Here is a 12,872-nt window from a genome sequence, read left to right on the forward strand (position 1 = left end):
ATAATCCCTTGGGAGCACAGGTATTTAAGGAGGCTTCAAAGGTTGGAGGGGCATTCTGGAGACCTGCAATAAAAGACTAAGGTCACACTTTACTTTGAGCTCACAGTATTCAGTCTGACTCTTTCTCCATACACAACAGGGGTTATGGGGAGCGGGCAGGGAAGTGGAGCTGAGTCCATGATCGGATCAGCCATGATCGTATTGAATGGCGGAGCAAGCTCAAGGGGGCATATGGCCTACTTCTGCTCCTATTTCTTTTGTTCTTATGTTAGCTCTTCTGAAAAAGCAGGAGATTCAACGGAGTGAATTCACTAACATGTTAAAGAATTAAACATTCTTTATTCTCTTCAGTTGGCAAAGAGCAGGCATTACTTACACATTACTATACCAACCATTCAAGCTTCATTCTCAACTTAGTGCATCAACATTTTAAACTATTTCAACTTTACAATATATAGCAGAATGTTATGTTACTAGTTCTACTGATTCTGTAACTCTGGTCTAATGTAATTATATGTTGCCACTTCCCCATTTATGACACAAAGCTGTATGAGAGCTCAGGTTATGGAAAGTAAGCACTTGTAATGAGTTTGAATGGCAAAATATAGACAAAGAATGGAAACTGTTGATGTAGAGTGTCTACCTATATTAATTTGAGATTGTATGCAACAGATTCTTGAGAAGTTCTCAAGTTGCATATTTCTACTTTTTAATATCATCTAAACTACTATTAAACTGTACATTCCCAACCAATTATTTCCATTCACACTCATTTAATAAAAAATCTGAACCATAGCTCCTCCAGGGCTATGCACCATTTCCAAGGCTACGAGAATGTTTACAGGCAACTTGCTCCGAGGCGTCTGCCAATGGTTTCCTTGAGCTGGCCACATGGTGGTGACACAGTGTGGCCAAAGGGACTATTGGATCCCCCCTGCTAAATTTCCCTCAGTTTCTCCCAAAAAGTACAACTCAGATCTGATTCATCACCTAGTGACAACACATTCTGATGTGCTGCGACATCACACACTGAGCCATCTCCAAGTAACACGTTGCTCAGGGTTTGAAACAGAAAATTGAAGAGAAGAACAGAAATTCTTCAAAATCTGCAGATTTTACTGACTGCTCAATTTACAGCCTCTTCTGCTCCAGGAATGCCAGCCAAGTTCTCTTTCTTTCATCATTGTGCTTCTCAATCGTTTCTTTTATCCAAACTGAACTAAAATGCTTTTTGTTTTCAGTTCTTATGAAGGGTTGCACCCCAAGCACAAACTTGTCAGCTGTGGCTCAGTGGGTAGCACCCACGGCTGAGTCAGAAAGTTGTGAGTTCAAGTCCCACTCCAGGGACGCGAATACAAAAAAAAATCTCGGCTGACACTCCAGTGGAGTACTGAGGGAGCGCTGCACTGCTGTTGGTGCCGTCTTTCAGATGAGATGTTAAACCGAGGTCCCGTTCTGCTCTCTCAGGTGGATGTAAAAGATCCCGTGGCATTATTTCGAAGAAGAGCATGGGGGTTATCCCTGGTGTCCTGGCCAATATTTATCTCTCAATCAACACAACAAAAACTGGTCATTATCACATTGCTGGTTGTTGGAGCGACCTGTGCACAAATTGGCTGCCGCGTTTCCTACATTACAACAGTGATTGCACTTCAAAGAGTACTTCATTTGCTGTAATATGCTTTGGAACGTCCGGTGGTCATGAAAGGCGCTATATAAATGCGTCTTTCTTCTTTCTTTTCGCTTTAGATGTTGTGCATTTCCTTTTTATGTTTCAGATTTCCAGCATTTCTGGAACACAAATCTTTGCTTCTATTTCCTATAGTTCATTTAAATAAACGACACTGATTGATGTTGGCATATTCTGTCACTTTAATACCTTTCAAATGTATTTACAGAATAATGGAATACTCTGGGGATGATTACAAGGCAGGAATTTTTATCAAGAAGTTGAGGTGAAGTATTGAAACACAGAAGTAAATCGGATGATTTTACAATCATTTTCAAAATTCAAAAAAATGGTTATTACCTCACTTCACCGTACCTGTTACATACACCATGAAATACACTCCCTGACTTTATTCAGTGTTTGCTGATTTTTTTTTGCCCACTAGTGGGTATCACAGGCAATGTAAATTTATACTTTATCATGCTCGATTAGCCATGATCAGATTACAGCTAAGAGTGTATGGTGAGACATTTCAGCAAGAAAGTGATGCAGTTCAGTACATATTTTGCATGAAGATTCAGATAACAGATTCCGTTCCGGGTCAAATCTACAATTACGGCAGCAAAGAGATTTAACAAGTACTTTGCAAAACCCTGATAAGATATTTTACCTGCAAACATGGGTGCAGTGGACTGTGAAACTGATGTAATTGGCTCACTTCCAAGCTGCATTTGGCTCAGCTGGTTAAGGCAGCGAGTCTAGGTAAGCTAATCTCACCTGGGGAGGCAATGGGACACTGCAATCAGTCGGTGAGGGGAGGAATATATTTGCTGCAGTTCTTGCTCCTGATCACTGTTTAATCATTCTGGGTAGACACTGGGAGAACAGGAGCAGGCATGGCAGTGGTGCTCCCGTACTTCAATAACCCGCTGACACTCTCTGTCTAGACGTAAATATGAAGATGATTGGCCATTAGTGTGAGGTGTCCGAGGGTGCCTTGTGCACCCAAGCAAGAAGTTATTGGCTTCAGAATAGGATTAGGGAAGAATATTGATGGGAAAAAAGGGACAAATTTTTATTTTTAAAAGTGATCATATTTATTAGCATAGAAGTCGTGCAAAAATTCCATCTCAGTTTGTTTTTTTAAAAAAATCTGATGCCCTCCATTTTGGAACTCACACAAAAATCTTTTATTTGTATTTTTTCTCTTAGATTTATAAACATCTTTTTTTAAGCAGGTACTGACTTCCAGCCAGCTTTCTCCAGAAGAACAAGCACATATTTCTCAATGACTGTCTCCAACACTGCTCCACGCTGAGCAAATGAGCTTTCTTTTTCCTCCCCGTCCTCACAACCACAATGAGAACTTGCCTTTGTCCAAAATCCCACGATGATGGTTGAACCAGTTTAAAAATAAATGAAATTTGCAACATTACAACAATGACTACGCTTCAAAAAGTACTTTATTGGCTGTAAAGGGCTTTGAGACGTCCGGTGGTCGTGAAAGGCGCTATATAAATGCAAGTCTTTCTTTTTTCTTTTTAAATGTGTCCAAGTGATTGGAGTACAGTATGGTTTTGGGGTTAGCACCAGTGGTCAAACAATTCCGAGAATATAATCGTAACTTTCGCACTGCGAGACTGCCTGTTTATGCAGCGAATATAAAAACCAACGCCCTCCAGAAGCTTAAAAACGATCGGACGATTTTCCACGAGGTAGAGAAATAAGTTTGTCCCAACTCAATGCTTAATGAGCATGATGGGATATTTATAGGCAACTAGCCGTTAGCTGACAATGCATCATGTGAACAGGAGACGCACCTCGTGTATGTTTTCGGAGTAGTAGTAAACTCCAACGGCGCATCCAACGGCGCTCCCCAAGGACAGCAGCCAGCCCACAATGTGAACTAACAGATTAGAAAACCACTGACCAACGCTCAAGCGAGCAGCACGGAAATTATGCTCAGTAAGAAATTCCTGATTGAGAAATAAAAAAGATCAGTAACATTTTAAACAGGAATATATTGCATGCAAAAACAAAATACTGCGGATGCTGGAATCTGAAATAAAAACAGAAAATGCTGGACATGTCAGTGGGTCAGGCAGCATCTGTGGAGAGAAACAGAGTTAACGTTTCAGGTCAATGACCCGTCGTCAGAACTGGCAAAAGTTTAAAAAAAATGTAACAGATTCTGAAGGAAGTGCAGGAGGTACTGAAAGGGGGCGGGGCGGAAAAAACAAAAGGGAAGGTCTGTGAAAAGGTGGCAGGCAGGAGAGATTTGAGACACAAAATGGATGATGGGCCAAATTGAGGTGGTAACGCCACAAGTTAATAAACAAAAGATGGGTCTAGATCGGTTTGTGAATGGCGGAATAATTACCAGCTGCCATGGGAAACAGTGAAAAAAATTAATAAAAAGTGGGGGTTGTAAAAATAAAAGAGAAAAGGGAACAAAATATGGGCAGAGGTTATGGTCTGAAATTGTTGAACTCGATGTTGAGTTCAGAAGGCTGTAAGGTGCCGAAACAAAAGATGAGTTGCTGTTCTTCAAGATTGCGTTGAGCTTCATTGGAACAGTGTAGGAGGCCGAGGTCAGAGTGGGAGTGGGAGTGGAGTGGAGAATTAAAGTGACAGATGACCGGAAGCTTGGGTCACGCTTACAGACTGAACAGAGATGTTCTGCAAAGCAGTCACCCAATCTGTGTTTGGTTTCCCCAATGTGGAGGAGATCACATCGTGAGCAGCGAATACTAAATTGAAAGAAGGTGTGTTTGAGGCCCTGGACAGCGGGAAGGGGAGGAGGTAAAAGGGCAGGTGTTGGATCTCCTGCGCTTGCACGGGAAGGTGCCGTGGGAAGGGGAGGGGGTGCTGGGGGTGACTGCGAAATGGACCAGGGTGTCACGGAGAGAGCGGTCCCTTCAGAATGCTGAGCGGAGAGGGGAAGATGTAATTGGTGATGGGATCACGCTGGAAGTGGCGGAAATGGCGGAGGATGATCCGTTGAACATGGCGACTGGTGGGGTGAAAGGCGTGGACAAGGTAACCCTGCCGTGGTTCTGAGAGGGAGGGGAAGGGGTGAGAGCAGAGGTGCGAGAAATAGAACGGACACGGTCGAAGGCCGTGTTAACCACAGCGGAGGGGAATCCTCGGTTGAGGAAAAAGGAAGACATGTCAGAGACACTAGTGTGGAAAGACTGAGGATAAGGAGCTTCAGTTTTGAGAACCAAAGAATAAGAACATAAGAAATAGGAACAGGAGTAGGCCATAATGCCTCTCGAGCCTGCTCCGCCATTCAATAAGCTCATGGCTGATCTGATCATGGACTCAGCTCCACTTCCCTGCCCGCTCCCCATAACCCCTTACCCACTTATCGTTTAAGAAACTGTCTATTTCTGTCTTAAATTTATTCAATGTCCCAGCTTCCCCAGCTCTCTGAGGCAGCGAACTCCACAGAGAAGAAATTTCTCCTCATCTCAGTTTTAAATGGGCAGCCCCTTATTCTATTAAAGGCCCAACGTGGCGGCAGTCGGGAGCAGTGCGGAGGTGCGTGGAAAGGCGTGAGTCCGGGGTCGGCGAGAGGCCTATAAAGGCCCAACTTGTGCAGCTACAGGGAGAAGGCAACAAAGAAGTAGAAAGAAACAGAAAGGTGACATCACAGCCAAGGGGGTAAGTGATTGGCTGGTGATTGGTGAGTAGTTTTTCTTTTTTCTCTTCTATAACAGTGAGTAAACTTTAGCATTGTTGTTGCCAATTTAAGTGTATCGAAGGGTTAAGTTATGGCAGGAGAGCTCGGTCACGTGTTATGCTCCTCCTGTACCGTGTGGGAACTCAGGGACACTTCCGGTGTCCCTGACGACTACGTGTGCGGGAAGTGTATCTGCCTCCAGCTCCTGACGGTCCGCGTTGCGGAATTGGAGCTGAGGGTGGATTCACTCTGGAGCATCCACGATGCTGAAAATGACGTGAGTAGCACGTGTAGCGAGTTGGTCTTACTGCAGGTGAAGGGTCCACAGCTCGATAGGGAATGGAAGACCAGCAGGAAGAGCAGTGCAAGGAAGGTAGTGCAGGGGTCCCCTGCGGTCATCCCCCTGCAAAACAGATACACCGCTTTGAGTACTGTTGAAGGGGATGACTCGTCAGGGGAGGGCAGCAGCAGCCAAGTTCATGGCACCGTGGCTGGCTCTGCTGCACAGGAGGGCAGGAAAAAGAGTGGGAGAGCAATAGTGATAGGGGATTCAATTGTAAGGGGAATAGATAGGCGTTTCTGCGACCGCAACCGATGGTATGTTGCCTCCCTGGTGCAAGGGTCAAGGATGTCTTAGAGCGGGTGCAGGGCATTCTGAAAAGGGAGGGTGAACAGCCAGTTGACGTGGTGCACATTGGTACCAACGATATAAGTAAAAAAAAAAAGGGATGAGGTCCGACGAGACGAATTTAAGGAGCTAGGAGCTAAATTAAAACAAAGGACCTCAAAAGTAGTAATCTCGGGGTTGCTACCAGTGCCACGTGCTAGTCAGAGTAGGAATCGCAGGATAGCTCAGATGAATACGTGGCTTGAGCAGTGGGGCAGCAGGGAGGGATTCAAATTCCTGGGGCATTGGAACCAGTTCTGGAGGAGGTGGGACCAGTACAAACCGGACAGTCTGCACCTGGGCAGGACTGGAACCAATGTCCTAGGGGGAGTATTTGCTAGTGCTGTTGGGGAGGAGTTAAACTAATATGGCAGGGGGATGGGAACCAATGCAGGGAGACAGAGGGAAACAAAATGGAGACAAAAGCAAAAGACAGAAAGGAGATGAGTAAAAGTGGAGGGCAGAGAAACCCAAGGCAAAATCAAAAAGGGCCAATGTACAGCAAAATTCTAAAGGGTCAAAGTGTAATAAAAAGGCAAGCATGAAAGCTCGGTGCCTCAATGCAAGGAGTATTCAGAAACCAGGAAAGGACCCCAAGAAAGAATGCAAAAGGCAGGAGGTAACAGAGCAGAGTAGCACTGGGGTAAGTGTAAACCACAAGATGATCAGAAGGGACAATATGTATGAATATAAAGGGGCTGCAGGAGAAGTCAAAACTAAAAATTATGGTTTAAAAACTAGTATTAAAACACTCGACCTAAACGCACGCAGCATTCGAAATAAAGTAAATGAGTTGACGGCACAAATCATTACAAATGGGTATGATTTGGTGGCCATTACAGAAACGTGGTTGCAGGGTGGCCAAGACTGGGAAATAAACATGCAGGGGCATCTGACAATTCGGAAAGATAGACAAGAAGGGAAAGGAGGTGGGGTAGCTCTGTTCATAAAGGATGATATCAGGGCAGTTGCGAGAGACGATATTGGCTCCAACGAACAAAATGTTGAATCATTGTGGGTGGAGATTAGAGATAGTAAGGGGAAAAAGTCACTGCTGGGCATAGTTTATAGGCCCCCAAATAATAACTTCATGGTGGGGCGGGCAATAACCAAGGGAATAATGGAGGCATGTGAAAAAGGAACGGCAGTAATCATGGGGGATTTTAACCTACATATCGATTGGTCAAATCAAATCACACGGGGTAGCCTCGAGGAGGAATTCATAGAATGAATACGGGATTGTTTCTTAGAACAGTATGTTACAGAACCTACAAGGGGGCAAGCTATCTTAGATCTGGTCCTGTGTAATGAGACAGGAATAATAAACGATCTCCTCATAAAGGATCCTCTCGGAGTGATCACAGTATGGTTGAATTTGTAATACAGATTGAGGGTGAGGAAATAGTGTCTCAAACGAGCGTACTATGCTTAAACAAAGGGGACTACAGTGGGATGAGGGCAGAGTTGGCTAAAGTAGACTGGAAACACAAACTAAACGGTGGCACAATTGAGGAACAGTGGACGACTTTTAAGGAGCTCTTTCATAGTGCTCAACAAAAATATATTCCAGTGAAAAAAAAGGGCGGTAAGAGAAGGGATAACCAGCCGTGGATAACCAAGGAAATAAAAGAGAGTATCAAATTAAAAACCAATGCGTATAAGGTGGCCAAGATTAGTGGGAAACTAGAAGATTGGGAAAATTTTAAACGACAGCAAAGAATGACTAAGAAAGCAATAAAAAAAGGAAAGATAGATTATGAAAGTAAACTTGCGCAAAACATAAAAACAGATAGTAAAAGCTTTTACCGATATATAAAACGGAAAAGAGTGACTAAAGTAAATGTTGGTCCCTTAGAAGATGAGAAGGGGGATTTAATAATGGGAAATGTGGAAATGGCTGAGACCTTAAACAATTATTTTGCTTCGGCCTTCACAGTGGAAGACACAAAAACCATGCCAAAAATTGATGATCACGGGAATGTGGGAAGGGAGGACCTTGAGACAATCACTATCACTAGTGGGGTAGTGCTGGACAGGCTAATGGGACTCAAGGTAGACAAGTCCACTGGTCCTGATGAAATGCATCCCAGGGTATTAAAAGAGATGGCGGAAGTTATAGCAGATGCATTCGTTATAATCTACCAAAATTCTCTGGACTCTGGGGAGATACCAGCGGATTGGAAGGCAGCTAATGTAATGCCTCTGTTTAAAAAAGGGGGCAGACAAAAGGCAGGTAACGAGAGGCCGGTTAACTTAACATCTGTAGTGGGGAAAATGCTTGAAGCCATCATTAAGGAAGAAATAGCAGGACATCTAGATAGGAATAATGCAATCAAGCAGACGCAACATGGATTCATGAAGGGGAAATCATATTTAACTAATTTACTGGAATTCTTTGAGGATATAACGAGCATGGTGGATAGAGGTGTACCGATGGATGTGGTGTATTTAGATTTCCAAAAGGCATTCGATAAGGTGCCACACAAAAGGTTACTGCAGAAGATAAAGGTATGCGGAGTCAGAGGAAATGTATTAGCATGGATAGAGAATTGGCTGGCTAACAGAAAGCAGAGAGTCGGGATAAATGGGTCCTTTTCGGGTTGGAAATCGGTGGTTAGTGGTGTGCCACAGGGATCGGTGCTGGGACCACAACTGTTTACAATATACATAGATGACCTCGAAGAGGGGACAGAGTGTAGTGTAACAAAATTTGCAGATGACACAAAGATTAGTGGGAAAGCGGGTTGTGTAGAGGACACAGAGAGGCTGCAAAGAGATTGAGATAGTTTAAGCGAATGGGCTAAGGTTTGGCAGATGGAATACAATGTCGGAAAATGTGAGGTCATCCACTTTGGGGAAAAAAACAGTAAAAGGGAATATTATTTGAATGGGGAGAAATTACAACATGCTGCGGTGCAGAGGGACCTGGGGGACCTTGTGCATGAATCCCAAAAAGTTCGTTTGCAGGTGCAGCAGTAATCAGGAAGGCAAATGGAATGTTGGCCTGCATTGCGAGAGGGATGGAGTACAAAAGCAGGGAGGTCCTGCTGCAACTGTATAGGGTATTGGTGTGGCCGCACCTGGAGTACTGCGTGCAGTTTTGGTCACCTTACTTAAGGAAGGATATACTAGCTTTGGAGAAGGTACAGAGACGATTCACTAGGCTGATTCTGGAGATGAGGGGGTTACCTTATGATGATAGATTGAGTAGACTGGGTCTTTACTCATTGGAGTTCAGAAGGATGAGGGGTGATCTTATAGAAACATTTAAAATAATGAAAGGGATAGACAAGATAGAGGCAGAGAGGTTGTTTCCACTGGTCGGGGAGACTAGAACTAGGGGGCACAGCCTCAAAATACGGGGGAGCCAATTTAAAACCGAGTTGAGAAAGAATTTCTTCTCCCAGAGGGTTATGAATCTGTGGAATTCTCTGCCCAAGGAAGCAGTTGAGGCTAGCTCATTGAATGTATTCAAATCACAGATAGATAGATTTTTAACCAATAAGGGAATTATGGGGAGCGGGCGGGCAAGTGGAGCTGAGTCCACGGCCAGATCAGCCATGATCTTGTTGAATGGCGGAGCAGGCTCGAGGGGCTAGATGGCCTACTCCTGTTCCTAATTCTTATGTTCTTATGTTCTAAGATCATGCCTTCTAGTTCTAGTCTCCCTCATCAGTGGAAACATTTTCTCTGCAGCCACCTTGTCAAGCCCCCTCATAATCTTATACGTTTCGATAAGATCACCTCGCATTCTCTGAGTAGAGTCCCAACCTACTCAACCTTTCTTCATAAGTCAACCCCCTCATCCACGGAATCAACCTATTGAACCTTCTCTAAACTGCCTCCAAAGCAAGTGTATTCTTTCATAAATATGGAAACCAAAACTGCATGCAGTATTCCAGGTGTGGCCTCACCAATACCTTATATAGCTGTAGCAAGACTTCCTTGCTTTTATACTCCATCCTTTTTGCAATAAAGGCTAAGATACCATTGGCCGTCCTGATCACTTGCTGTACCTGCATACTATCCTTTTGTGTTTCATGCACAAGTACCCCCAGGTCCCGCTGTACTGCGGCACTTTGCAATCTTTCTCCATTTAAATAATAACTTGCTCTTCGATTTTTTTTCTGCCAAAGTGCATGAACTCACATGAGTAGGAGTGCAAAACTATGCGTTTGTCTTGATTTTAAGACACTGGGGATTTAGAAATAAACGAGCATGGAAGTATTGCTGTACTTTGAGTGGTTTAGTTAAAGAATATCATTACTACACATGCTGGTCCCTGGCCCCATAGAAATAAGAGGAAGAATCTTGCAACCCAGCATTGGCCTTTCCCTTGAAGTGAGGGAAGGAGCCTCTGATGTCGGCAGCACTGCAGCGAACATTCTTGGCGCTCTGCCGTGACTGCCACTCTCACACACTTTTCACACCCTAAGAGAAGTGGTCAGCGCTTGATTAGTGCTTCACTTCCCTTCGGAGCGCTAAAGCTGAAGATCCCAGGACGCAAAAAATATTATCGCCTGCCGATATATTTTTCTCACTTCTCAAAAGTTATCGCCCCAAACAGGGCGCAACGGAATTTTTAGCCCTCGGTCGAGGGGGCATGGTCTCTGGATAAGGAGTTGAGACGGCGATGAGGGGAAATTTCTTCACTACAAGCTTTGAGAATCTTTGGAATTCTCTGCCCCAAAAGACTGTGGATGCGGAGTCATTGAGTATATTCAAGGCTGAGATAGATAGATTTTTGGACTCGAGGGCAATCAAGTATATGGAGATAGGGCGGGAAAGTGGAGTTGAGGTTGAAGATCAGCCATGATCTTATTGAACGGCAGAGCAGGCTCGAGGGGCCGAATGGCCTACTCCTGCTCCTAATTCTTATGTTCTAATTCACACAATAATGGTAAATCACCTGAGTGACAGGTAGACCCAGGGCTCAAACATGTGACTTTCTCGTTGAGAATCAAGCATGCCAAACTACCAGACCGACTCATGTGTGGACATCATCCTTACATTTTATGGGACTTGATTCTAACAGCAGCCATGATTTGCAACATCTAGTTCACACACACACTACGATATTTAACATTAAGCCACTAACTCACCTTGAGCTGGGTGCTGATGTTCTCATACTGTAACTCAACTGACAGCTTCTGAGTCACCTTAAAATCCCAGGAGCAGAACACTTTCACTGCTAGGTTTCTGTAGGCACTGCCCACTCTGTAACTCTCTCCAAAAGCTTTGGACAAGCTAAAAGGGTTAAATTCAAAAAAGTTAGTCAAAGCTGCAAAACCATTTTTGTATTCTCCAAAATAGGCTTCTATTTTTCTTGAACAAATCCCAAGCTGATCCACTGAAACTCAAAAACCCATCCAAAATTATCATTTGTTGGAAGCTATGAGGCACATATTTCAACCCTTAAAACCTCAATTTGCACGTAAAGGGATCTACCAAATCTGAAGCACATGTTCATCGCCAGCTTGTAATTGGATTTGCTATTTTGTGATTCCACCCAGAGTGTGAGGGGAAAACTTAAACTTTTCATCCATCCCCTCCCACACACAATTCCTTGGAATTAGGATATTGCTGCACAGAATTGACACCGATATAGAGAAAAGTAGGTTCATATGACTCCTCATGGTCCTTACTGGCCTGATCTTCAGCAAGAGAGACCATTCTGGACCCTCCTTCAGCTACACTTTGCCCCACAACATTACCAGCATAGCTGCTGAACAAAAACAATCGGTTCCCACATTATCAGCCAATACCACGTGTATGATGGCGCAGCATGACGACATTTTTGGCGCGACCTGCCACATATAGTGGCGAGGGTTTCAAACAACAGAGAAGGAACTATTTCTTTTTCAAAATTAAGTTTGCAGTATCTCACTTACTGACTTGGGGGTGAGGTGGGGATTTCTATTCTACAGTAAAATGTAAATAACAATTTGATGACTATGAATCTTATTGAATGGCGGAGCAGGCTCGAAGTGCTGTATGGCCTACTCCGGTTCCGAACTCTTATGAATTGTGATTAATTGGCACCTGATATTGCTGTCTATTCTGGGGAATTAAGCCAGAATAGGAGTGAAGAATCCTGGTTCATGAATGGAGAAGTGCTGTCCCAAGTGTAAACATAGAAAATAATGGACCTGGAGACGTAGTCACAACTTACATTTATACCCACAATTTGTTGCTCATAGCAACTCCAAAACCAACGGTAAATTGTGAACATAACCAGCAGTGTGCTTGTACTATTGGAGACAGTGTGCACACCACCAAAACTTCAATCTCCACCGCTGGGATGCAAAGTGGGGTGATTTTAGAGGTAGTCAAGTTGTTTGGACAACTTGTGACTGAGTGGCTGAGATCCAACAAGGTTCTATGACTGCTGCCCTGCACGGACATTCCCCATCTACACAGAGAAAGTTAGCAGGCTCAGCAAAATAGCCCATGTTTGTGACTTTAAAAAACCTAGAGTTTCCTAACTGTTTTAACATGGATTTGGCTCTGTAAAAACTGCCGTACAATGTTACTAAGATGTTTTCCACAGCAGTAAGAGTAGCAGGCAGTGCTGACAGACTACTTTAGAAAGCAGCTATTGAATATAAAACATAGTTGACACATACAAATACAAACATCAAAACAGGTCGTCAATGGTGGTAAAGACCAAATAAACAACTCAAGAATCATTGATCATGGCAGCCCCATGGTCCTTCAAACTGCAGAGACTACATGTACCTGAATTATTTTGAACGAGGTCTCATGGAGGAGTAATTACTTGCCTGCCCATTTGCATTATATAATCAATGATAAGGGGCGCCTTTGGTCGACAGTCCAACTTTCCAAAATCA

At 43.8% G+C, this 12,872-nt stretch overlaps 1 protein-coding gene across 4 annotated transcripts in view; it reads right to left on the bottom strand.

Moving 5' to 3' along the window:
* Positions 1-12,872, bottom strand: part of LOC139226752 (transmembrane channel-like protein 6) — a 134,853-nt gene that overhangs the window by 23,935 nt on the left and 98,046 nt on the right. For all 4 annotated transcript variants that reach the window (XM_070857742.1, XM_070857743.1, XM_070857744.1 and 1 more), the window contains 2 exons: positions 11,124-11,268; positions 3,490-3,645 (listed from right to left, as the gene is read on the bottom strand). In XM_070857742.1, the coding sequence (XP_070713843.1) occupies positions 3,490-3,645; positions 11,124-11,268 (301 nt within the window). The remainder of the gene's footprint in view (positions 1-3,489; positions 3,646-11,123; positions 11,269-12,872) is intronic.

The sequence above is a fragment of the Pristiophorus japonicus genome, chromosome 16, assembly GCF_044704955.1.
Source record: "Pristiophorus japonicus isolate sPriJap1 chromosome 16, sPriJap1.hap1, whole genome shotgun sequence".
In the NCBI taxonomy this organism is placed as follows: domain Eukaryota; kingdom Metazoa; phylum Chordata; class Chondrichthyes; family Pristiophoridae; genus Pristiophorus; species Pristiophorus japonicus.